Source organism: Pagrus major, chromosome 4, assembly GCF_040436345.1.
Source record: "Pagrus major chromosome 4, Pma_NU_1.0".
NCBI lineage: Eukaryota > Metazoa > Chordata > Actinopteri > Spariformes > Sparidae > Pagrus > Pagrus major.
In genome coordinates this window covers 3,556,885-3,584,767 of record NC_133218.1, presented here as the reverse complement: position 1 = coordinate 3,584,767, position 27,883 = coordinate 3,556,885, and the positions used below count along the sequence as shown (strand labels likewise).

Here is a 27,883-nt window from a genome sequence, read left to right as displayed (position 1 = left end):
CCTTTCCCTTTTTCTCTTGTCATGTAGCAGCAATTTCAAAAATATTTATTTAATACAGTCCAGTTTTATGCAAGGGCCATCTTTCCAGCGGTGAAATACTTCTTTAACTAAGTATTTTTAATCCAAACCATAATCTGTCCCTAAACATAACCAAGTTATTTTTGTGCCTGAACTAAACCTTAACCACAGTGTTGTGGTATCATAAAACAGATTTGTTCAACAGTGTTTTGTAGTTAAATTAGAGTAGAATAACTTTATTGTCCAGCCGTAGCAGGAAAATTGTCTTTAGTCTCACCCAGGAAAGGCTTAGCAGAGGTTTATCTGTGTTGTTCTGGAGGTCAGCTACAAATGAAGCGTTTTGTCATTTAATTTGGAGCACTTGATGGAAAATCTTTATAGGAGCAGGAGGATCAGTCACTACTATGGGTACTACAGTTTCCTTTAAGAGTGCCCTCCTTCAACAGAGCAAAGAAAATAATGCAATAAGGAGGCGGAACATCTAATCCGGAGCACTGAAGGGAGCTCATGAGTTTGTCTGGTTTTGTACCTGTCAAGGGAGACGCCAAGCCTCCATTCAACACCCTGCAGGTTTAGAAATTGCCTATTCTCCATCCTGGCAACAAACGCCAGATTTAGACAACGCCTCCAGCCCAAATGAGTATTTTTGTGTCCCAGACTTTAAGAGTGGGTGTGGGAAGATGACGGCAGAATGCTACACGGCATTTTTTCTCTGGTTTAAATTGACTGTGTGAGAATATCAAAACACCTGAGGGGTTGTATATTTATTTTACCCCACTGCACTCCTCCTAACAGATTGGATGATATTAAGTATCTGAGCATGTCTTTTTGCAATTCTGTGCGGAGCATGGATAGATAATTTAGTGAAGATGCTGTCAGCCCCACTAGAGCGCCCAGGGTCAAAAATCTATGTGGTTAATTAAATAGAAAATGGCACCATGAATATACTTCACAGTCAGATGCAGATATATTCCATCTATGCAAGATAAATGTGTTAGTATGGATTCTGGATGGGAACAAGACATCTGCAGTGTTGTTATATTTACTGAGCCTCTCTCCCGTGTGTATTCAGTAATGGGTATCTTAACGTAGTTTGAGAGTTGAGATTTCATTTGGATGATAAACAGACTGTAACACACACATGCACACACGCACACACAGCACCTTGGGAATAAGCTACCAGCAGCACAGTTTGACCCACTAGGTTAAATACCTTGTTTCATTTACATTCTAGGAGAAAGTGAAGTGCAACAAGACCAGCTGGATTTTTTTTTTTTATATCCAGGAAGCTCATAAGTCAGAGCCCAGAAATAGTTTTGGCTGCTTGTAAATTCTGATGTAATTGAAGTTTTTACTATTGTCACCCTCTTACTAGATGGGAGTGTAACGGAAATGTAAAATGTGCTAAATGGAAAGAGAGAAGGTTGGAGCTGAGGGATTAGAGTGACTTTAAATCTGATTACTGCGATTCAAGATCTCAAGATCGTTCGCTTCACAAGTTACTAATTCTGCTCACTGTCACTCTGCGTTCTTTTTCTTCTCCTCCAACATCCTGTAACTTCCTAACTCTGCTGACCACACCGGTCCAGACTGTCCGACTTTTAAGACTCTTCGTCCTACGAGTTGGAGAACAAGGGATTTCCAGAAGCTGTCAGGCTTTTAAGGGAGAAAGTAGGTCAGCGTGTGAGTGCCAAGTGTGCCCTTTTCTTCAGGTATGGAGCAGCTAATGCAAGCTGTGAGAGGTAACACTCTGGGCTGTCTGTGAGCTCGCCAGGCTTCATGAGATGTTGAAGACTCAGTTGGCAATGCCAGAGGCAGACTTTAGCATTAACAAACAATCTAACACTATACTTGTGTATTAGTGTGTGTGTGTGTGTGTGTGTGTGTGTGTGTGATGGGAGAAAGCCAAATTTAAAGGAGAAAAGCTGCAAAACACAAGCAGAGTATTCAGCGGTGGGGAGGCAGCCAAGTACATTAACTCAAGTACTAATAAGAGGGTACTTAACTTGATTTTTTATTTTATTGTACATACTCAACTACATTTGTCTTAGTTACTTTTCAGATTAAGACTGGTCACATGGACACATAAATGATAAACTGACTAAAAACAACAAATCTTTAAAGATTAAATTTGTGTCCAACCTTTTTGCCTGGTCACCTTGTACAAAAACATGTTCAGTTGGAGCTGCTTGTCATGTTTTAGATATCCCCAACAAAGAGACTCTTTCCCTCTAAACTTCTTAGATGGGTTAGGGTGAGCCAGATGTTAAACTGTCCTCCCTGACGCTTAACATTGTCGATTTTGGGGAAAGTCACGATGTGTAATTTTACATAAAACATATTTAACACATTTTTGACACACCCACACATCTACCCACATCAGGTTGATTTTTATGTAAGCTGATGCGTGGAAGAGGTTGTCCATACATCCATCAGTCTGACCATTTTTGGAACATAATTTTTGCCTACTAATAGAAGAATTTAATAACAAGACAGCACCAGTGAGAACATGTTTATATTCTGCCTGAAAACACTGAAGGTTGTAAGCTAATTAAATAAATACTGGAAATAGTGGTATTATAAAATAGTGGCATTATAAAAAAAAATCAATTTGAAGAGTTTTTCATTGACAATTTATCTCGCTGAGACTTCGACTTCCTTGTTGACCAAAAGGAAATTGAAGGAATAAAAACATTTATATTTTACTCTGCCCACTTTACTGACACTTTTCTAATCTTCAGACTAAGGCGCTGATGTTTTGAGTAAAAATCAAATAAGATGCAGCAGCAACATCGATCAAAAAGTATTTGAGGGAAAGTCAGAGAGGGCTGGTTAAATGAAACAGGGCTACGTTCTGCAGACACTGTAAGCCACCACTTCATCTGGCACCTGAACAATATCCACACTCACAAAAGCTCACTGATCGAGCTGATCTGCTTCACACAAAGGAGAAATTGAGAAATTAATCTCAAGTTCTTCTTGCTGGGAGGCATCAACGTTAACCACGTGGGCTGCCATGACATCCTACCATTATGAATAATATCAGTCACTCTTCAGTCGTGCAGCTATACTCAGTCAAAAGAAACTCATTAGTCTCATTTGAATGTTGGAAAGAAAGGAAGCTCTTGGGGCTTACAGAGGATTTCCTGTGTCTGTTGGGGCTTTATTAACTTAAATTTCTAGGAAATAAAAGAGTGAACATGATTGAATTGCTTTTCTTCCATTAAAAAACACCTGAAACACTTTTGGGGTCACATACACTTTACATATGTTTGGATATTTGCTACATAAAAATATAAGTCATGTAAAAGTCCTTCATTCTAAGTACAGAAGCCTTTTCAGCAAAATGTATCTAAAAAACTCAAAAAGTTTTCATTCCACTGAAAAAAAGTGCCCTGTAACTGATCTATCATCCTATGTGACATTATACACAATACTGATGCATCGATGTGGAAGCAGCATCTTACTACTGTAGCTGTTTGAGGTCGAGCTAGTTTTGATTACTTTATATATAGTTATGTAATTTTGTCCAGTGGTTCCTAACGTCGAGGTCGGGCCCCTTCAAAGAAGCACAAGTAAATCATGAGGGGTCCTGGGTAGCAGTTAATGTTGTTGCATACTGATGCCAATACTGGAACTGATATCTGGTGTTGATAGCAAATGAAGCCTTTTTAGGAAACCTAACTCTGAAATATTAACTCTACAAAAAGTTGAGTGAAAAAGTGAACAGAAGAAGTCACATTTCCCAAATGTTTGAAACAGCTGTGGATGTTAGCTGTCAGGTGTGGAAATTATAATCCACGTGTAAGAAAAAGCCAATCACGTATGTGGTTATGTACTTCACATATGAAAATGTGCATTTCTTATGTGGAAATTGTAATTCACCTATTAAAATATTAGTTCACCTGTGAAAATGTAACATTCACAAGAAGCAAATTTCACGTGATTTCAAGTGCCATGTTTTGTCCTTGTGGATATTACAATCTACATGTGGAAAAACAGCCAATCACATATGAATATATGTAATTCACATGTGAAAATACAAATTTCACATGGACATTTTTATTCATTTTTTTTTTTTTTAAGTTTACAGTTTACGAATGCCAATTCTTTTGTTTTCACGTTATAATTTTAGTTTAAATGTGAAAATATTCTGAGAAGAGAAGTGACAATTATCAACTATCGGATCAAACAGTAAGTACACTAATTCATTTGATGCTAATGTTTGATACTAAGTGTTACATTTTGGTCAGTTTAAAAAAGTAATTAAGTCCCTGAAATATTATGTATAACAGTTACATTCATTGCTAAATAAGCAACTTGCTTATCATTAACTACCTTGGTTATTATTCAGCACAATGTTTAGTGTGGTTTGCCAGACAACACAAGCAAATCCAACCAAATCACAAGAATAAATGGTGGCAGTGTATGTTTCTGCGAACCATGGATGTCTTCAAACTTGAATTCTCTTTACGTTACAACTTTAAGTTACTTTTGGTTCATTTTACTATTCATGTTGTGACAATGCCGTGGTTATGCTCTGGTTAGGTTTAGGCACTAAAAACACTTGGTTGGGGTTAGGGAAAGATGATGTTTTGGCTTAAAATACCAACAGAAACTCTTTAAGGTGAAATGACCAAACTGCTTCAACTTTGTGTGTTCATGTGGAACCCAATCACTTACAGTAAGATGCTAATTGAGAAAACAAGTTTCCGGGGCCTTCAGTTCAAGGTGAGGCAGTGACATTTGTTTACTTTCCTTTTTGAAGATCAAGACATCAAACAGAAAAGTAGAGATCACACACTTGTTTGACAGTTGTGGAAGAGCTGTGGGCAAATATTCACCCCAGATACTTGTTTAATAAATTATTAAAAGCGCAGAAAAAAAAAACAGCATTACTTAATGCCTTCTAGTTTCCATTAGAAAATGAATGGGCTTTTGTTCTTGTGCTGCACTTTGTAAATGTGGCCTCAGCTCCATTATTATCCATTCCATTACACGCACAATAGGGAACCACCATACTGATGAACATCAAAACAGCGGGGACACAAAAACATTATTTCTCTGACAGATTATGAAGTCTTTTATTTAATCATTTCATTGCTTTGAAGGATTTTTTTCCTGTATGCTTGTAATTCCTGATGTCTCTTTGTCATCCAGTAACTAATTTATAGTGACTTCACTGAATCCTTTTCATTCTTCTTCATCACATCATACTGTACTCTCTGATTAGGAGTCTTTATTGTATGAGTGATATTATTTTGAATCCTCCCGGCTTTTATTACATTTTTATCTCGCCAAGTCTTTCTGTGCAGGAGTTGTGTAAATAAAAGAAGAAGCGATTTGTTTGTTGGATGAGGCAGTCGGGGCGAGATTGGATTAGTCTAACTTGCACACTGTCAGAGGAATATTCAGAACACACCTACACCAGGTAAACCCACAGCGACAGAGCACCAGAGCTTCTTTGGCTCCGGTGTAAAGGCTGATGCCAGTTACCACCCGAAAACATTTACATGATGTGAATTCAAAATGGGGGCATTTGGAAATAAGCAGCGATGTGACCTGCCAATAAACTCCTTCACATAATGTCATAGTTCACTGTCACTGGTAACAACAATTAGGACCCAAATGTACAGAAACTGGCAGCGTAGGAAAAGTTTTGCAGCAGTTCTCTGAGAAGAGGTGACAAGTTTACATACTGGAACACATGAGCAGGCAGAGATGTCAGGAGGTCATCAGTGTAATGTGGCAAAATCTACAACCCTGCCAACAAGCAGGGTGATCCAACAAGCTGAAAGTCAGTATTGATGCATGGCTCTGTGTTCTGTTGCACATGTAAACACACCCAGCGAAGATGTTATGGTATACTGATCGCACCTCAGAGTATAGGCTACCTCGACTTTACTGCAGCAAGTTGGGAAGTTGGGACGGAGCTTTCAACAACGCGTTTGTTTACGCACGATGGCTGCCTCGCATAGCCTGTGTACGTTTGGAGCGCCAGTCGTGCACGTCCTCAGAAATTAATGCTATGCGTCCACAAGATGCAAGTCTGGGGAATGACAGAGTAAGGGGTCGGTAAGCACATCAACAGCAGGGACAACAAGGGCGAAAATGAAAACAAGCATGTGCCATCTTGTAGTATTCTCCAATAACACACATATAGTCAAGTATGTGAACAACTACATTCATGATGCAGCCAGTTATCTACGAGAACACGTGGTTATAAAGCAAATATCTCTGGCCTTAAACTACAGTTCAGCTACAGTTTCTAAATACATTTTTTATGAACATCCTACGTATGACTGTATGAAAGTTTGATTGATTGATACTGGAAGTCAAAAACAACCAAAAATGTGGAAGTGAAACTCCTCGAATACTTAAAAGAGTATAATTACACTCCAATTCTGTTGGAATCTGCTCTCACGGCATATTTTAAAAAAAATAGAAGACACTTAAATGAATGTGGAAGTGAACCATAGTTATTGACTTGATCCAAAATTGAAAGAGGATCACATGTGAACTTAATTAACTCAGCGATGTGACCTTAACTTGTTAATGTACAGAGTGTATTGTCAGTTGTCTCAACTGTATCTTGGTGCTAGCATGCAGATTTAAAGCAACATTATGTAAATTGTCAAATACTGATGCTATGGGTTGGCAGCTGGTAGATAATCTAAACAGGAGACTTTCATGCCCACCCCAGCAGAAGTGCTCTGACTGTGAGTCATGGAACATTATCCATAAGAAAATTAATGGGACTTTAAGTCACAGAACCAGCAGCACCAGAAATAGCCTGTCCTACTTCCTCAATCTAGGACCCTCCAACCCCCCCCACCCCCACCCCCACCACCACCACCACCAGACAACAGGAATTACATAATATTAAGGAAATTATAACCACAGGACTGTTGAGTTGCTTTTTAAATTAAAGTATGATGCACATGAAACTAGGAACAGATGTACAGGTAAAAAATGGTCACATGACCAGCAGAGGTGGGACAACTGAACAGGGCCAACTGGTGAACAGGTGAGGAATTGAGCTCCCAAGATAGCAGGGAGACTTTGTCAAAAAGACACAAAAAACCTCCTACATGGAGCCACTCTGTGGGCTGTAATCTTCACTGCTCGGAGATCAAATCAAATAAGTCAAAGGAGATCAAAAAAGAGATTTGAGGGAGGAGGTGCTGTGTCTTTATATACAAGAAGGACTGGATACAACTGTGACAGATATTTACATTGGTGCAGTCTTCACATTGAGTTTTATTTTATAAGACTTTGAGTTGATACATTCCATCATACACTCTGTCGCCTCCCCATAAAGCAAACATTCAACCTGATTTATTGTCGGTTGTACTTCACAGGCTCTTGCATTTCAAAATATTTGCAGAGTGGTGAGATTATGGATGAACTGTAACAGGTTTATGTAAATCTTAATAAAGCCTCTCTAGACTCCAGAGTGTTTTTAACTGTAGAATTTAGTTTGAGTATCAAAGGCTTACAAAGCAACTTCAACCCTTTCCTTCATATTTGTCAGCGGTTGATACTTTTTATGTAAATTAATCTTACATTCAGGAGCTTTAAAACTGTCTTTTTTATTTTTATTTTTAATCTATGAATGGAGTATTACACCACCCTCTAAAAACCAGATCAATGTGAAATTAATGCATTTCAGCGCTCCATTATTGACTCTTTGATTTCAGGTTCAGTCGTGTGTGACTGTGTCGTACCGAGTCATGGAGAACATGCTGTGGCAAGTGTGTTTCAGTTATCTGCTCCTTTCTCTTCTGCTCTTCAATATGAACAGATGTGCTGAAATGGGCGTAGCTGTAAATTAATTCCAATGAAAAATGAATGGGGGGTTAGTTTTGAATTAATGAAAATGAATTAATTTGTCTTTGCAAATGTGCTGCTGGTATGAAACTTGATTGGTGTTAATCAGCTCCTACTGATTTAGGAAGCAAGTCTGACAAAATATGCAATATTTTCAATTACCACTTTTATTCTAGAAACATATGTTCAGCCACACTGGCCTAGAGATGCTAGTTTATCATAATTTCATAAGCAGTTCTAATTAGAAGTATATTCTGCTGGTGACACCTTTCTAATGCGCTGTTTGCTGCATATGTTTGAGTTTGAGTTTCAGCGTCTCTCTGTACTGTAGCTGTGAGGAAAACAGAGATGAAGGTGCTGGAGGGAAGTTTGGTGTTTGCATGCTCATTTACAACCCGGGCAGGATGTTTATCGTCATTAAATTTCCAATCTGATGATAGCAAACAGCCCAAGGTTTCCTGTTTCCTGTATACAATGGCTTACCAATGAAAACAGAATTTTAGCATGATTTGGGATCATTAAAGGTCCAGTGTGTAGGATTTAGAGGGGTCTGATGGCAGGATACATGGTATGATAACCTGAAACATAGAATTGTTGTGTTTTTGTTACCTTAGTCCAAGTCTTTTATACCTACAGAGGGAGTGGGTCGGTCACGTCCTGATCCAAATATCCACCTGCAGCCGCAACACTAATGTGAAGGAAGTTGAACATCCACATACGGTTCATGCAGGGTTTGTAGGCTGATTTGTTCACAGAGGAGGCCAAAAAATGACATTTTAATTTTCATAAATAGAGTAGCAGAGAGTTATAAGTTGCACATATACTCATGAAGGTAATGAAACAATAATAAGAGGATCCGTAGTCTGAAAGCAAGCATCCATAGTCTTATTCACAATAAAAGCCCTAGACAGTGCAAAACTGCTTATCAGGGAGAACTTAAGTTCACTCTAATGAAGAAGAAGAAGAAGAAGAAGAAGAAGAAGAAGAAGAAGATGTATGTCTCTACAGTAGCCCAGAACAGACAAACCAAGCACTGGCTCGACGAAGGCCTTTTCAGTTTTCAGCGTCCACCCTAGGGGGGGTGAGACGAGGAGTATTCTTTTGGTTGCAACTCCACCACTAGATCCCACTTAATCCCACACAGTGGCTCTGTAATGTTTATTTCATTTTTCTGTTTGGAATAAGAGGATTGAAAGTTTGATATCAGACAGTGCTCCATGTCACATGAATTGAGGGACTACAGAGACACATAACAGTGTTAAAAACGCAGCAGTAAATGAAATGAAAGAGGAGAAATATTAACACAGCAATACAGAGCCACATTAGACTTTATAAGACTCAAAGGTATTACGTACAATACATAATAAAATGGTAAAGGTGCTACAAATACTTAAAGTGCTAAAGCTGTTACATTTTAATGTGCAGGAGAGGTATTATCCCATAACAGATAATATTAAAGAAACGCTTTCTTCTCTTTGCTGCTGCATTAAGGCGATCTGAAGCGTCTCTCAAAGAGCAGCATTAAAACTCCTCTACTGGGGCGTGACCACGACTGTCAAGGATGGCATTTACATTGCTGAGCAAACGCCCTTCAAAGATTTCAGCCAGCTGAGCCCAACTCCAGTGATCTTCAACTTTCAAAAAAACATATTGACAATTTCAGGTTCCAGAAGCAGGTCACCAGACAAAAACTTTAAAAAGTACAAGTGCTAAAAATCCATGATCATGGCCTTGGTTTTTGAGACATGAATTTCTGAGAAAAGTCATCCCACCAGGGCATAAGTTCATTCAAAAAAAGTAAATGTCCATCACCTGCCTCCAGTAGAAGTTAAGGAATGATTGAATGATGAGAAAACTTCACAGTGAAACTGTTTTCCTGCTGACTACCACAGTCGTTTGTATCTCAAACATGAAAGCAGAGAGTGCACCGCCCTCAGCAGAGCGGGGGGATGAAAAGAGCATCTCTGAGGACGTACAGTCAAACACTACAACCTGCTATCCTGCCAGTGAACTTCATATATTACTTCTGATGAGTTTACAGCTTTTCATCTAACAAATGTGGCTGGTCTATGTTAAAGACTGATAAAAAAAATCAATAAGCAGAGCCTGTATATCTAGTCCATTTAAATATAATGTCACCCTGACCCTCGAGGATATAAACTGTAAAAGATTCATCACATCCAAATGTCTTCCCAGAGTAATTTCTGTATTATTCTTTCAAATGCCTTCGTTATGTAACATGTGAAGGCTTTTAGACCTTATAGAAATTTTAAAAAATGCTCTTACTGACATTTGTCTGGGGACTCAGTAGCATTCCTGTTACTCACATTAATCCACAGACCTCATTATCGACTTTTCAACTGAAATATTTATTTCAAAGATTTACAATGAAAAAACAACTGTGCACAGCAACCCAGACACCAGATCAGAAATGTCGGCAGTGTACGTTTCTGCAATCCACAGACATGTTTGAACATTTCTTTATGTTGCAACTTACTTATGTTCAGTTTTCAATTTTATATTTTGTGACAATGCAGTACTTATGATCTGGTTAGGTTTAGGCACAAAAACCCTTTCATTAGGGTCGGAAAAGATCTTGTTTTGGCTTCAAATGTCTGTTTCGGTCGCCACAAACACAACTGAAGATGTCCTGAGGTCTCCTTAAAAGTATCCAGTGGTGTCATGCTTACAGACGCGGAAACAAATTCTCGAGCTGCGGTGACTGGCTTAGCAGCATCCTCTCCTCCAGTGCCATCACATTATATACCATCACTATATGAAAGTCAGCTCATAAACATGTAACGTGGATGTGATATGACACGTGGATTGTGACACACAGAACTAGCAACATTGTATTTTATTTATTACATTATTAATTTATTACATTTACATTTGTTTTTTCTGATGCTGTTTTGTTTTTCAAATATACTTTGTCATTGCTGAAGGAACCATGAATGAAAACCACTGAATTTGGTCTGCAGCACAAGTCTCAACTCCTCAGAAAATACACTGAAATGATCTGCTTAGCTGGCTCGACATCACCAGCAGTTGGGAAAATATTGTCACTTGGCAGAGACGCCTATTACTGATTAGAATGAAATATTATGTGTTTTTGTTTGTTTGTTTGCTGTGCTTTATGGTCTTGTTAGGTTTAGGTAAAAAAAAAATAGCACTTGGTTATGGTTAGGAAAACATCATGGTTTGGCTTGAATTACCCCGCTTTGTTGCCAGAAACACGACTGGAAATGTTGAGAGGTCTCGTTAAAAACACCTGGTTTCGTCACCACAAACATGGCTGGAAATAGTCCCGAGGTCTCCTTAAAAATATCCAGTGGTGTAACGCTTACAAATGCAGAAACCCAGACTTGAACTGCGGTCATTGGCTTGCCAGCAATGTCGCCTGTAACTCCATCAACATCGCCTCCACCTCACGATGTGAAAGTCAGGTAATAAACATGTAATATGCACGTGATATGACCCGTTTTGTACAAATGTCAATATGGTGCATAGCCTATGACACATACGTGTGGACGTATATGTGGTTTGTAGAAACATTGTATCCAGGTGGCCGGGCTGCGTGACCTCAGTTTCCTCAGTGGCCTCAAAGATGCCAGATGGCAGATCAGAAAAAGCTTTTATAAGTCTTATTTTAAACATTAAAATGTCCGCTCTTAATAATTGGTGAATGAGAACTTGTTGTTTTTCGCAGGTATTATATAATTCTTTGCTTTTCACACTGTGACATCTACTGATGGTGGAGCTTTGTATGTTCAACAAAAATATTATCAAACAGTTTGCTTCAGCTGCGATCAGCAGCCACATGACAGAGAGTTTTATTTTGGCAGTACCGTCGTGGTTTGGAAAGTTGCTCAGTGCTGACACCTGAGAAACGTGTAGGCTGGGTTTCGATTTAAATAAAAAAAATGTCAGATGCAAATATTAATCAAATGAAACACGGAGACCCTCAGAAATGATACACACGCCTCAGGCCAACACTGTCTGAGAGAAGTTATTAACTCTCCAAGTTTTATTAAAATTAAACATGTGAGTGGCTTTTATGGCCTTTCAAAGTCTAGCATACTGAAGTTGAATTGTGTGCCTCATCAGGCAAAACAGTTTAAGGTTCCATCAAGTTACATTTTTTAATATAATGTGATAATTTACGTGAAGCGAAAAGGCTGTGCTTCATGTTGAACCCATTCAAAATCAATACCCAACCCAGCTCTGCACAAATCTTAGCCAACTTTGGTTCTGAGGCCCTGAGGCTAAAACCAACCCTCCCATATGAAACCAAAGTGTTCACTACCCGGCCCAGCACCAGCTTTGCCCAGCAGCAAAAGGCATAGGACCAAAGTAAACGACTGGCTGGTGGAGAAAGTCAAACATGGAGCAGTTAGAGAGCCAGATATTTTTTCTCAAAAGCTGGCGTAGACCAAGAGCTAGAGCTAAAACGAGACTGTCCTTCCAAGGAAAATGACAGCATGAGTTAGTTCAGAAAATATGCCCAAAAAACATGTTTATGTTCAAGTGACAAAGCCCTCTGGCAGCTGTAGGAATTTTGACTCTTGTCCATTGGAATAAAAGCAGTAAATAGTTACACTGCTGTGTTTTGTCTGCCTGTGACTCCAACATTGTGATATGTCTTCTCTCCAGCGTATAGCATCATGTCCATCTCAGGAGTCACATTAAACCATCATCCATATCATAGCAGTAATTTAACATTATCACATAAACAGTTTTGAACTAGAGCCTTCAGGATTTAGATTAAGTTGCTAATGAAAAAAAAATGGTAGGCCATAGCTGTTGTTTTTAATGTCAGATTGGACTTGGTTTTGGCAGATACCCAATATTAAAGGACTTGGATCGGGATCGAGGCCAAAAAACTTGAATAGAGCATCCCTGTATGTAACAAATTACCCCAAAGGTGGTGACAATTCATTGCCCTCTCCCGGTTTCCTCCTGGAGTCACGATTCTCCAGGCATTTCTCACAATTTATGACAAATTTTCACACCGTTTGCCCCTTTGAGCAAACACAACCTGTTTCTGGCACTGCACAGCGTGTTGTCTGCTATGGTGCTGCACCGCATCCTCCTCAGTTAGTGTGAGAAGGACCGAGAAATGGAGAATAGGATGAAATACTCAGGCATATTTCAGACGTCCTGGAAAGAAAAATCTAGTTTCTTATGAAAATGTTTCTGTCAGTCACAGTGGTCGCACCAACGTCAATCACTGGTGATGTATGATATTACTTTTCCAATTCAAATACCAAGTAAAATCCAGGCTGTTATCGCTGATACCATTACGATACAGATACTTTGTACGCATGCTTAATAAAACAGCATTCTGTAGTTTTAAGAATGTGGGAAACTTATGTTGTTTGAACATCAGCACACAAACACACAAAACAAATGCCTGCCAGTCCCAAACGACTATGAATTAAATTTGTCGGGTCCTAGCAGCACATCTCTTCTCCTCTTCTATTAACCGTTGCTGCATAACCTCATATTCTGTATGTTGATTAAATCTCAGAGGTTTAACAAGGTTTGTGGTGTTGCCACAGTATCTCACAGACCTCACACACACATCACATGCAGTGTCACTGCTGTTCTCAGGACTCAACCTTACACATTTCTAGAGCTGAAGTTCGTACATGACCATGACAGAAGAAGTTCCTGTCAACGGGATATGATATATACCAGATTCTGATCATAGCGTTCTTACTCTCTACTGTGTCCTTGTCGATGGTAAAAATATACATTGACCCTATATTACTGAGCTTAAATGTCTTTTAATATGAAAATCGATCCCAGAGCAGAGACACATTTGGGATCGGATGTATCAATATTTATGTATTGATCTGCAAGTCTCAAGGGCCCAATCCCAATGTCCCCCTTCAGGCCTTAAGCCCATGAAAGTCTGCAAGTGGCTGAAAAGGTATAATAGGAATGGGACAGGACTTTGTGACGTTTTCACTCTACCTTGTAGGGTTTGGACTTTTTATTTTACGTTTTAGAAGGTTACAAGGTAACAAGACCAGGGTTTAAAAAACAAAACTGTAGTTTGAGTCCCTTTATGTTAATTCAAAGAAAAAAATAAATACATAAACAGTTTTAAAGAGTGTGGTGGATGAATTTAGGGGTCTAATTGTCTTAAGAGCTAATTACTTTTTTGTTTTTTAATAAACTGATTTAAGTAGAGAATCAGGTCTAGCAGAAAATGTCAGATGTTATTGTAAATAAAAAAACATTACATATAGAATGGTGAAAGCATCTGGAATTTTGTTGAGTTGTTTTTAAAGTGTATGCTATAAAGTGTGGGGTAAATCTGCAGGAATGTGGACTTGTGGAAAGTGGCCATAAAAGGCTCAAATTATCAGTGAGAGAGCCCTCATGCACTTGAAGATTTGGCAGTGGGACAGCCCTAAACCTTCGCAGAAGCCTATGAGTGTGGACATTTGGATTGGGCCAAGGATGGCAAATTGGTGGTGAATTTAAGGACTTTGACCCCGATCAATTTAGCTGTTTTTACAAGACAAGACAGTGCAGAAATATGTCCTCCCACCATGTTCTTTATCACTTTCATCATTTGCATTGCAAAGGTAAAACAGATCCAAAGAATGAAATATATCAAAAAGCTCATCACCAGGCTCTAACCATTAGAGCAGGTTTAAGGACCAGAATTCACACTGTTTCAAGACAAACTGAATACATGATTCACACATCAAAGCGTCACAAAAGAAATAATACATGAAGCTGGTGAATAAAAACCAACAGTCCTGGCTGTGCTGTTCATGAGAATCTTTTTCCACTAACCCCTGGCCCAGAGAGCTTCACATTTCATACATGTATGTATAAGAATTCAGGTTATTCACGCTTCATCATACTAATATAATTATATCAATATGTATTCCTGACCCATGCTCTGGATGGAGTGCTCATAATTGCAATGAGATCAGAGCACTTGCATTCATGTAGAGTGAAAGTATCTCATTAAAACTTCCACCTGTATTATACTGTACATCGCAAGCCCAGGAGTCAAGTACATCTACTGCACATATATATTTCATTGTGGAAGTGATTCAGAGAGATGTCTTTTCATCACATTATCATCAGAATTATATTAATGTAAATAGTTTTGTTCCAGTGTGCCAACTTGTGTTATGTTTCTGTTGCAATAAAGACAGCCTAGTTAATATGCAATCATTGAAGAAAACTGTATGTTCTCTTCAGAGGCTCTGCTCAAATAAACAAACCTGCTGCGAGAGGAGGCAGTCCAGATGGCAGCATCAATTAAAACACTGAAAATCTGCAAGACTGTAAAGATTTAAGCTGCTGTTTTTGGGACGGGTGCTAATCAAGACCAGTTGCGATCTCAGTGGAAGTGAAAGTGCCCGTAAAATAATTTTTGTGTAACTTCAAACCCAACTGCACAAACGAGACCGCTGATTAAATGTTTCAACGAGTCAGTCCTTCATTAAGATATTCAATAATTTACTCAGTATTGTAGTGTTGAAATGATTTGTCAATTAATCGATCAGTTGATTAACAGAAAATTAAGCCATTAATCAAGTTACTACTGGCAAACAACTGCTGGTTTCAGCTGCTCCAGTGTGAGGATTTCTTGCTTTTCTCTGTATTAGATCACTGTGAATGGAATGTATTCTCATTTTGTACAGCTGGTCAGAAGAAAGTATGCAATTAGAAGACATGACCTTTGGCTGTGGGAAATAATGATGGGTTTTTATTTTTAGATAGAGCTTCCAACAAAATTCAAGTCTGAATTGAATGTGCCTTATTGATGTAAAGGCTGCAGCACAAGGAAAACAACACTGTTCACATGTCTGTGTATAGCTGAACAATTAGTGATAGTTGGTAATTCATGTAGTTGTTAGGAGGACTTGGTTTGACATGAATGAATATGCCCTATGGTCTGTAGAATGCAGTACAGTACTGAAAAGTCATACTTAAAGTTGCAACAGACAGCTTCCTCCCCCTCACATTTCCAAGTGGTATTACTGTTTGCGCAGCTGTTGTGAAGACAACTGGGTCTTTTCTGTCAGAGTCACATGAAACAACAACACATGCATAAACATGAGTTTATTCAATCATGTTGTCTGTAATAGAAATGGATCACCTTGTTTTTCCCGGGTGACCACGTGCCTGGTGGCAGACTAAAATTGTACAGCGATAGTGATGTTTATAGGGAACCAAAGTAAACGCAGATAGTTTAATTATTCTGTATCTATCACATTATGCAATCAACCTCATGATGATACGTTGAAGCAGAAAACTTGTCTATTGCCAGCTTGAGTGTTTAAAGTGCAATTAAAGGTAAATTATTTGTATGTACAGTGTATATTGTGTAAAATAGGTCAACTGATTATCTGCCTGGCCAATTATTGATCCGATCATCTGAATCAGTGTTTTATCCTGTTGATTTTCCAGCTGATAGAATAAATTAATTTCAAAATGAACTCCCTTTGACTCTTCTGCATCACGCAATCTGTATGATAACTAGCAACGTTTTCATATAAATGCATTAAAAAGTAAAACATTTATGGAGGTATAACGCAGCAGAAAATGGAAATACTCAAGGAAAATACAAGAACCTCCAACATGCATTACGTACAGTACTTGAGTAAATGTACTTAGTTAAACTGTATCCATGTTGTGATATTGTCCCCTCCAATGGTGTCATTTGGGCTGGGCGTCCAAGGCTACATTTTTTAAATGCTTTTTACAAAAATAAGAATAATTGCAACAATTGCATCTGAATTCAACTGTCATCTTTCAACTCCTTTTCTGCGTCTCAAATCGGACTCTAGACCATGACCGGCACACGGACGGGGAAGTCTTAGGGCTTCTTTATCTCTTCCTCTGTTCAGCTTTTTACTATTTCAAATTCTCTCTCTCTTTCTGGGCTAAGGAGCAAGTGAGGAATCTTTTTTCTGACCCAAATTGTTTTCTCTCCTGTGTTTATGACTTGAGAAGTGGTGAAAAATAAGGTTTGTTAGTAAGTTTGTTATGTTTTTTTTTCTTCAGGAGAATTTTTTTTTTTTTTTCAGTCGTGAAACCAAGTGAAAAAACAGGAGAGATCTTAGAAAGATTGTGCTGAAGCAAGACATGAGCCTTTGAAGATAGATGTTATCAAATTGAGAGAGCACAGAAAACACTGATTAAACTGCAGTAGGCAATAAATAGCAACAGATGTTGAGTGATGTACATCTGTTGACTATCAGCCTGTAGCTGGCATCCAGCGGTGTGTTGTGTGACTGTCACTCCGCATGGTATAATAAGCATTGATCACTATTTTTACCCCCTATAGGATGGAGCAGTGCCACAGTTCCAGATTGTGATTTGTAACCATGACACCACTGGATATTTATAATTATAATTAAGAGACCTTGTGACAATTTCCAGCCGTGTTTGTGGCGACAGAAACTGGTATTTGAAATGTACATTTGCAACATAAGCAAACTTCTGCTGCTGAAAATAAATTTAACGAGGTTGAATGAGGACTCTGATTTCACTCACTTCGATTTCCTGTTGTGAAAGTCACCGGAGCACAGTGTCTCACATCTTAATTTCATTTTACTCTGAAAAACTTGAGAATTGTGCAATTATAGAGTGAAAAATCTAAAGATATCTGAACTGCGTTAACTGCCCCCATGTTTCAAGATCCAAACAATGCTTCTGTTCCTCTCCAGTGAGCTTAAGAATCTGCTCTCAAAATGCTGACCACCATCAATTCCCAGCTTTCCCATTTCATTCTTCACCCTTCTTACTCTGGCCAATCTTCATTAAGAATGTACACTGGGGCGTAATAAGGGTCTGTTGTGAGTGACACTGACCCAAGGACCCTTAATTTGCCATCTCCCGGCCGTGTTAGATAGTGAGCAGAAACCTGCCGCAGTGAATGGAGCCCCACATGAGTGCTTTTTATTTCCGCCTTGCCCTACTTCCAGCTCAAGAGCTCATTAAATGAGATCTTGTGTTAAAGCTGGAAATAGAAAGAAAAGTTGTGGTGGGGGAAACAATAATCGTCTATCTCGCCATGTAAATCTTATTGCCTTTGGAAGTCCTGTCAAGTGGCCATCAAGAGTGTGTGAGTGTGTGTGATGGATGTTTCCTATAGACACATTTGAAATTTCTTATTGATGTTCATCATAAATTTGTTACTGTTTTTCTTCCTCACTGTCTTTTGGTGTCTGTGAAGGAAACCATGCTGTGGTTCTCAAGTAAAAAACATTGAAAGAAGGAAAAACAGGATTCACGCCGGCTTTGGACTACAAAGAGAGCAGATTTCCTTCCAAAACAGCTGAATTCTTCAAATGGTGGCACCAACCGACTGTAATTGGTCTCATATATTAACGACCTAACCTCCTTTGTGGAGGTGATAATTAGTTTAATCTCACAATGCTGTGTGTAATGAGAAATTTAGACCGTCTGTTTTTGAATTGTTCAAAGTATAACAGACCATGTTACCAGAACAAGTTCAGAGCTGCAGTGGGTCAACCTTAGAAATTATCCCCTAGAAATTGTTGGAATTGTTTGTATAATTTGCAACAATGCTAATTTTGCAACAGCAAATACATACTGAAGAAAAAGTCATCACGACCGGATTACAGTACGTTAACTGGGACCAAGAAACTTTAAGATTATTACGGTTGAAATATTTGTTTCTTTCTAGTCACAACACTGTGCTTATGCTCTGTTTAGGTTTACGCACAATAACCACAAGTTACGAAAGCATCATGGTTTGGCTTAAATACCTGTTCTGGTCGTCACAATCACGGCTGGAGATGGTCCAACCTCCTTTAAATAATAGCCAGTTTTAGTCGCCACAGAAATGGCTGGAAATGTCCCCAGGTATCCTTAAACATATCCACTGGTGTGACTTGAACTGTGGTAGGCTGTTTGGCAGCCTTGTTGGCAGTATTAACAGCACCGCTGTCCCCTCCACCTCCTGAAGTGAAAGGTGACAAATAATGTGAACATGATTACCACGATTGCTGCAATAGTCATCCTTGGACGTCCCTGTGAATTGCAGAAACGTTAACTGCTAACAGTATCCTGCCGACTGGGCTGGACAAACATGTTGATAGAGTGAAAACCTCAAGGCACATCACAATTTGATTTGATACGATTCCCATTCAGAGGGCTACGATGTGATTGTTAAAGGATAATCGATGCATCTTGATTTTTTTATTGATCACTACTACGCAGCATATTTCAATTCATGCATAGAACGTAAACATGCGCATGTTCACATCCATCACATTTCACCTTACAGTTGGTTCAGTCATGACAAACGTACAGCCTGATCTTACAAAATTGTTACAGGCCAATAATTATGTTGAGAATTGGGTTTTGATTTTCCTATTACTGGATTTTCTGCATCAAGGCATAATCTGTCAAGAGAAAATTTATTTTTCCCCCTACTGCTGGTTGATATTGGACATATCGTAAAATGTTCATTTGCACAGTATTTCATTGTTCAAACAATCCAGTCTGGTGGGCACTGCAGCATTATTAAAGTTTTTCATGGTTATAGACACTGACAGCACTTGGTCATGATCAGAGAAAGATCATAGTTTTTGTTAAATACAGAAAACGTCTGCAGTGAATTCAATCATGAAACACATAATGTGTTAAAAATTCAACCAAAACCTCAGTGTTTCTCTAACATGAACTAAAGTGCTTTCGGTGCCTAAACCGAACCACAGACTTGACTGAGGATGCACACCCTGGCCTCTGGTTGTCTCTGCTTGTGAACATAATCTAGACAATGATTACTTTTTCAACATCAAGTGATTGGCAAAACTAGTTATATTGTAGTAATATATACATTCAATAAGACAGGGTTCAGTGGGTGGGTAGTCTAAGATACAAAAAAAACACCATAATCCCAGTCTGATTGCAGTTTTGGGGCTATTTTTAATAGTTTCTCTCCTTTTCCCGTTTGTCACTGTCGACAGTCAACATCCTAATGGAGGTAAAATGTGATAAAACTGCACCTGAAACGAAAAGATTTACCAAAACCTCCACCAAATTAAGACTGTAAATGTAAACACATCCAATTTGGTGCAGTGCCAATTTTGGTATTGATTTAAATGAATGCCTTCAGACATCTCTGTACCAGTGTGGTTGAATCTTTTAGTGGTCCAGTCCACACAAACTCTGGTGTGTTTGCCTCTTTGATTTTGTACAGTTTGGATAATGTGAAAGCTGTCAAGTGAACTGGACAGAAATAGCAAGGTTGCTTCTAATCAAACTTTTGTGCCGTTTGTGAAAGTAAGGCAGACTATCTGCTGGACTGTGAGAGGAGTTATTTGATTTCACTTAAGCTTTGAGGTTTTTATCAAATGTATGTGGGTTTTTTTTGTGTGTGAACTCTGATGAAACCAATGTCCACAGAGATCCATTTGAGCAGCCTTTATAGTTAAGCAACATCATTTGATAAACATGCTAACGTGTCAGCACATGGGTGCAGGGGATTTTTTCCAGATACATCAGAAAGATAAAAGAGCAGTTCCCTCATTAAAAAGCGAGAGAGAAACCCACACAGTTACTATCCCTCCTATAATATTACAGAACAAGACGCCCCTTTTTAGTTTGTGCTGTTCCCACCATTGTTCATCAGACATGAGGCCCAGTTACTTTCAGGACTAATCATGCTCATAAACAGTTATGTCTTTGTGAGCTCTTTGTAACAACAGAGAAATCAAACAAACACACAGAAGTGCTACATGACCTGCTGTGAGTCGCTGGTGTTTGATTTTCCCATATGGGTCCACGAAGAGTTGATGATGCATGGCTGCATGATTTATCATTTATTGAGTGTGAAAGTTCTCTCAGTATTTGTTTTTCTTTGTTCGGGGCCAAGGAAACTGAACTGCAGGTGTAAAAGTTAGCTTCGAGAAACAGTTTGTATGAATTATTTTCTTTCATGCCAGGAGTGAGATGAAGATGAAGTCGCTCTCACAACTGTACAGTAAAGATGTAGCTCCAGGAGGCAGCTGATAAGCCTATCACCTCCACCCACCAACACCTCTGAAGCTAATGAACGCGTGATACCTCGTTAATGTCAAAAATCGAATTACAGTTACTCACCGAGCCCTGTTGCCAGGGAACCAGTGAAGATTTCAGGAAGTAACCATTTGATGGCAAGAAACAGTCACAACTTGTCACGTCTTCACTTTGGTTTTTGAACGGCTCAGGTGAGCAAGGTATGACATGGCAATTAGTAATCTTTACAGGTGATAAAGTTTGTTACTATTGCTGTTAATGCTATGCTAAGCTAACCAGCTGCTGGCTGCAGCACTTTACACTCAAACAATTATGAGTAATACTGAGTAACAGTGACTTTAAGTTTTTTAATTACATGTAAACTTTCCGTCTTAAGTTCAGTGTTAAAGGTCACATCAAATGCAGTGTTTTTTCTATGAAGTTAATGTGAATAAATTAGATATAAGTCTGATTAAATTAAATTAATGCAGACATATAAATAAACCTCATGTGTGTTTTTTCAGTTATTACACATTACAGCCATTCCCAAGCTTAGGAATGACACGGCCCAGTTTAAAATTGGAAAATCCTCGGGGGCTCACCCAAACTTTAAATCACAACTCTGATCGACACACAAGACTAAGATGAAGTATTTTCCTTAAAACAGACACTTCAACACAGCACCAGATACAAATAGGTCAGATAAATGAAGAATTACATGTTATTTCACTCCCTTGTTTCATCAGTTCTGATTACTCTTTTAAATGTAAATATTTTATCATAATTTCACCAAAAAAGGGAAACATTTTTATTGACATTACTTTCACAGCCCACACTGGAATCACTGACATATAAAGTTAAGGGGAAGTGTTTATCAAATATGTTTATTTATTCATTCAAATTGTTTATTCTGTTTACTCCCAGAGTGAATCACACATCTCAGAACTAATAGAATTAGAAGGAAAACTTATATGTGATTAAAATAGTGAAAGTCAGCGATTATTAGTTTATGTATTTGTTTATTTGAGAGTGACAGTGCACAGCTGCTTTGCCATAGATATAGATAAAATTTAAATATAGCTATAAACAAACTACACCTGTAGTCCCTTGGCAGGAGACAGAGACAATATCTCTGTTCAGAAAATTAACACTACAGAGTAAAATAACAGTTACAAGACAATGAACATCAGCAACGCCAACACAACAACAACAACAACATTCATTAGTTGTTCATTAGTTTAATGATGATTACATGATTGGGTTGATTTTAGCCATGATTTAATTTTAAATCTCAAAATCAGTGAAGCTGCAGCACTCTCCTATATTACTTTATGCTCAGTTTGAAGAATAAGTTGTTCTAACATGGAGAGCTGATTTGCCAAACTCAGAGGATCTGTGCTGTAACGCGGTCACCTCTGTTGGTCAGCCTTGTTATCCTCTCATTACCTGAGTGCAGTGTTATTAACTCTTCAACGGGGGAGGACACAGACCATTGATCACTTTGTGTACTAAACAAGCATCGGAAAAACACACAAATTTTGAAGGTTTTACCTCTGAATGATGTCATAGTAGTTGTAATTAATGTTTATTTTGTCCATTACCTTGAGTGTTTGTTTGTTAAATGTTTTTCAAGGCGCAAGTGATATAATTTATTACACAGATGTGGAAGTGGTGTTAATCTTCTCACTGACTCGCTGCAGTAAAGCAAATAAACACATTTCCCAGATGTAGACTTGAAATGGGATTTGTTCGGATGCTCAGGTTGCTTTGCTCTGCTACCTCTGTTGATCTTTTTTTCCCAGTTGCTGAGTTTTTGACAAGAGTTTTCCCTCTTCAATCTTTGTACGCTCCCACTGGCACAGTGTTTAAAAAACAAACTGGAAGCCACAACAGGAATGCACATGTTTGTATGCATCACTGTGTTCAACTATGTTTCTGTGATTGTGTTTTCAGCACTCTGACAGCCTCGCACCTCTTTGTGTTTCCTCTACAGTTGGGAGGATGTGGCATACTGGGGGTGGGAGTCTGGCTCTCAGTGACCCAGGGGAACTTTGCCACCCTGTCATCATCCCTGCCCTCCCTGTCGGCAGCCAACCTGCTCATCGCAGTGGGGACCATCATCATGGTGATCGGCTGTCTGGGATGTGTGGGAGCTGTCAAAGAGAGCCGCCCTCTGCTGCTGACAGTAAGTCATTTGCCAGGATGGTTTTTGATAATATGGCTGACTTCTGATGTGATAACTCCACATTCTTGTTTTACATTTTGTTATTGCTGGCATGACAAAAACATCGCTCAAGTAATAAGTTTTGACATTCTCATACAGTTTGAGTTTCTGCTTCGGTGCTGGTTGATCATCGATTGATATGACATGCTGGAGATTCAAACCGTGTGTCGGATCAAATATTTCACGAAAGCTTTTGCAGCGAGTGGTTTGAACAGCTGCTGTTTGGGTGAGTTTCACATAGAAAAGTATCTCGTAAACAAGGAGTCTTTCATTTTCCATTTGAGGTTTGTTTGTGATAAACAGAAGCGGAGCTGCACAGTTATTATGAGTCTCATAAATAGATTGTAAAGTACTGGCGGGGTCTAAAAACCTCATCAACACAAAAGCCACGAAAGAAAAACCTTAAGTAATCAAAGTATGTTGATGCAGCCTCAGTGTTTTCGGTTGTTAGATGTGTTGCTGTACTGTGTACAAGGCAGCAATGTTAAAATTTTTATAAACGAAAAAAGGTGACAACATTATTAAACTCTTTAATTTAATTGCGTTGAGGAAGTGTGCAGGTTTTCATAGATGCTGTTTTTTGATTGCCTTCTTCTAAGGTTTTATATCTAACAGGCAGCCGCTGACAACACTGATGATACCTCTGCTTTTTAGTGGCTAATGCTAACGTTAGCTTCACAGACACACACCCTGAAGCTCGGGATTCAACTTAAAACAAGTATATGGTCTTTTATTTGGTTTCAGCTTGGACATTCAGGCTATAGTATTCACCAGCTGTCAGTTTACACTCGACAGCCACAGAGCTAGCTGTCAACTGCCTGTCTGCCAAATGGCATAATGTGATTGGCTAATGCCAAGTCGTTTCTCCAGAGGAAAACCCTCAGCTGGAAAAAAAACCTTCAACCATCAGAATGATGCAGTTTTTGAGAGAATAGTAAAGACACAGGAATGGAAATAGTAAACCTCTGTGGTTCATTGGGAAAAAAACCCGCAGCATTAACATTAATAAGCTCCAGCTGCTTCTACTGGTACTTGGTTCCCATAAACCTGGCTTTCACTATGCTATTAGGCCTGTCAACGGATTTGATTTTTCCTGCAATTACGGCACAAGCGTGTCTATTGTGCAACTGAAACAGGAAGAGGCATTGTTCTACCTGCTCTCTATGCCCAGGTAACAGTTGAACAACTTAAATATCTGTGGAAACACAGCAAAAGAAAAAGAGCCCTGCTGATAGAGGAGGTAAAGACGGTAAACAGGGAGAGTGATAGGTAAAACAAAAGTGAACTGACGGGCCTTCACTCGATAGAGAGTTGCAGTGTTGTGTCAACACTGTTCCCCACACTGATACGTGTTTCCCCTTACCAGCAGGATTTTACACGGTTCAAAACCAGCGTTCTTTCTACTAGATCTACTAGAAGTAACAATACCTGCCTACTTGTTAATACAACCAGGTGTTTTACTCTCCCTTTTCAAAGCGCTGAGATCAGGGTTTCTAGGTCAAATTGGGATTGTTACAGTTGTTTTTTTGCTTTGGACAGTAGCCAGGCTGCTAGCGGTAGCCATTTTGCTGATGCTGTGTTTGCGATAGCGGCACCAACAGTTATGCCACAGGGGAACACTAGGTTAAAATTTGTCTATTTCTGCTTTAATTTTACCAAAAAAGCTGATGGTCATGACCATAATCCCCATCAGTGTTTGGTTTGTCCAGTCTGGGCTACTGTAGAAACAATTCTCAGTTTCAGGTGTTTATACACTAATAAAAACATAATTATGAATATTATGTTCCATTTCTGTCTGTAAAACCCCCATAATCCTACACACTGGACCTGGAAATAATAGCCTGTCTAGCTTGTTGAGCCATTAAGTTCACGATTTATTTAAAGGTTTTTGTTCTCACATACAGCATATAGCTCTGCATGTTCAGGCACCTGTGTTCATCTCTGACCTGCTCCATCCTTATATCAAGAGTCGGTCACTTAGGTCCTCTGAACACGGCTCACTGCCTTTCCCTCACACTTGATGAAAGACAAAAGGTGGTTGCACCTCTGAAGTGATTGCCCCAGTACTGTTGAAAGCTCTTTCTATAGACTTATATTCTGTGGTCTCTGTTGACGCCTTTCAAAAGCAGCTGAAGGCTCATTAAGTCAAACTGGCCTTTGTCTCACATTATGTTGTCTAGTGTTTATAATTGTGTGAGTTGTTTGAAGCTGTTGTTGCTCACATTTTTTTTTTTTCTCTTTTTACTGTTTTAACTGTCATACTCTTGACAGTTTTTACCTCTGTGAAGCACTTTGTGAACTTACACACAACCCGATAGGTGACTTGACTGCAAAAAATTAAGAAATTGTGGGAAGTCCAACTGTTTTCATCCACATTGCTGTTGGTGTCTGTGTGTAGTCAGCTCACAATGATGCCACTTAGGGCTGGGTGATGTTTACTGAACTGGCATATGAGGATGTCCACAGTGTAACATCACTGTGGACGATGACGTTGCTGTTGGGGGGCGTGGTGTTACTATGTTACTGTGTTTCTGAAATTGAGGTTGTGTGTCCTCTCAGAGTTGCTGTAAGGCAGGAATTGCTATTGTCGCTCTGATGGCAACCTTTGACTGTCTCACACAGCCAAGACATCTATTCCCTGAGAGAGTTAGATCAACTCCCACATACAACATACAGTATGTCCCCATGCCAGGTTTAAAAGCATCTCAGTACCACATGTCTGTAACTTAGCTGTGTTCAGCCTCAGAAGCTTGAAATAAAGTTAGCCACATAGCTATACTGAGGAAGCTACTACTTTTTTGTGCTCTCTGGTTGGGAGCCTTGTAGATCTCGATGTGACTATTGAACAAGGCTCAGATGTCGATGACTGTCAGCCATCGGCTATGGACAATGGTATCATCCCTGGGCGAGATTGTGGTAATCCTTTTATCTTGCATCTATAATATACTTCCTCTGAGGCTAAAAATAGGATTCACGGCAAAGTGAAATTAAGTACCAGGCTTTGAGTCTGACACTGACATTGGGGGATAGCATTAATGAACTTCCCTAGCTCTAATGCCACTTCATACAGAAACAGGTGAATCAAAGCAAACAAGGTGCGATACATTTAAGCTATACAACCTCCATAACATATAGTTCTACATGTTTGTACAAGTACAGCAGCTTCTTTGCGGACAAGGGCAATTCAAGTTGCATTAATGGCAATAAAGTAAACATATCTAGCTTTTTTCCACTGCCCTTGACACTTGTGTTTCCCAGAAAACTGTCCATCTCTGTAAGTGTTAACCAAGTTGTCTCACAAAATCCTGGCAGCTGGTTACCAGGCTATATTTATAACACTGCTTACATGCTACAAGTTGAATGCTGACTATTTTTATACATATTAACATATGCAAACCTTTTAAAATTTCCCACACGTTGCAATCCTGAGACACACTGCTTCACTAATTTGAAGAAACTCTATGAAAAATGGGCCAAATGCAGCTATGACAACAGAATACAAATAACAAGAGCTATTATGTAAGAAAGAAAAATATTTAATCTTTCTATTAAAATGAAAATTACATTTCTTAATGGATAACTCTTGGCTTCTAGGCTTCCTGGAGAAAACAGCTTTTTATTGGCCATATAGGGGTCTAGCCTTATTGTCAGGCCCCGCCAGAACCCCCACTGATACTGCTGCTCTTCTTTTATTCAGTTTAATGTCTGGAGATATTTTTAGTAGCATCACTAATCTCAGCAGAGCAGCCGCGGCTTGTTTGTTTGGTGGATTACCAGCTGTTGTCATTCATGTTTAAGTATAGACACAAAAGCACTGTTGTAATTAAAGGAAAGAGCAGGGCAACACAGTCATGACTTTGACTACTTTTCAACCAACATGGTGTCAAAACAATGTATAGCTTTTCTAATGAAAGAATCTAAATTATATATAACTTGACCTTAGAAAAGTCCTATTATTTACCTCAAGTGCTTGAGTGGAATCATAGCTGCACTCTCCATTATGGCACTGATTTACAGGTTTTTTTTGTGTAATTACATCTGGGCCAGTCAAAACTTCATTTTATTTGCAAACTTTTCAAACACTACACATATAAACAGTTTCAAAAAACACAAAGTATGAGCTATTAAGGACTAAGGAATTAGAATTAAGGACTGTATATTGTGCCCCAAACTTGCCTCCTTTAGGTTAATTTTGTGATGTAATACCACCAGTTTTGTGCAACTTTACTTTTGAAAGTAACTTGTTACGTTACAGCGTTACTGCCATTAAAAAGCAACTCATTAGAATACTTTTGCGTTACCAAAACCAAAAACCACTTTGCAATTCCTTGTGCAAATGCAGCTTATATTGTCCAGAGGATGCACATTTCCCTAGACATTTATTAACTCTAGTGACATTGAATAGCATTCTACGACCTATAATCTGTAACTCTGCTGGACAGTAATAACAGGAATATAGCGACCCAATATCCCATTCACAGCTGATCGTTTATGTTTGATTACAAAACATGAATTTGAGTCGGTACAGGGTCGCATATAGCCTAACAACATTTCTCTTCTTTGGTTTTTGCAATTCAACTGTAATGAAAAGGTGGAACTATCCAAAGTAGCTGAAGGAAAACAGAAACCGAGAGTACGTTACCTGATGGGTGGCTGTGCAGACTTTTGGCTGCTAACAACAAGACAGCGAACCTCACGAGCTGCCTCAAGAATATATTGGCTTGTATAGCCTACAGCGCATCGTATTTAAACAGGTGACTAATGATCCGGAGGCTGGCCTCTCTGCTCTGGCTATCTTGCTAG

General features: G+C 38.9%; 1 protein-coding gene across 1 annotated transcript in view; it reads left to right on the top strand.

Moving 5' to 3' along the window:
• Positions 1-27,883, top strand: part of tspan4a (tetraspanin 4a) — a 126,776-nt gene that overhangs the window by 40,687 nt on the left and 58,206 nt on the right. Inside the window, exon 2 of the mRNA XM_073464786.1 lies at positions 22,850-23,041. Coding sequence (XP_073320887.1) covers positions 22,850-23,041 — 192 coding nt within the window. The remainder of the gene's footprint in view (positions 1-22,849; positions 23,042-27,883) is intronic.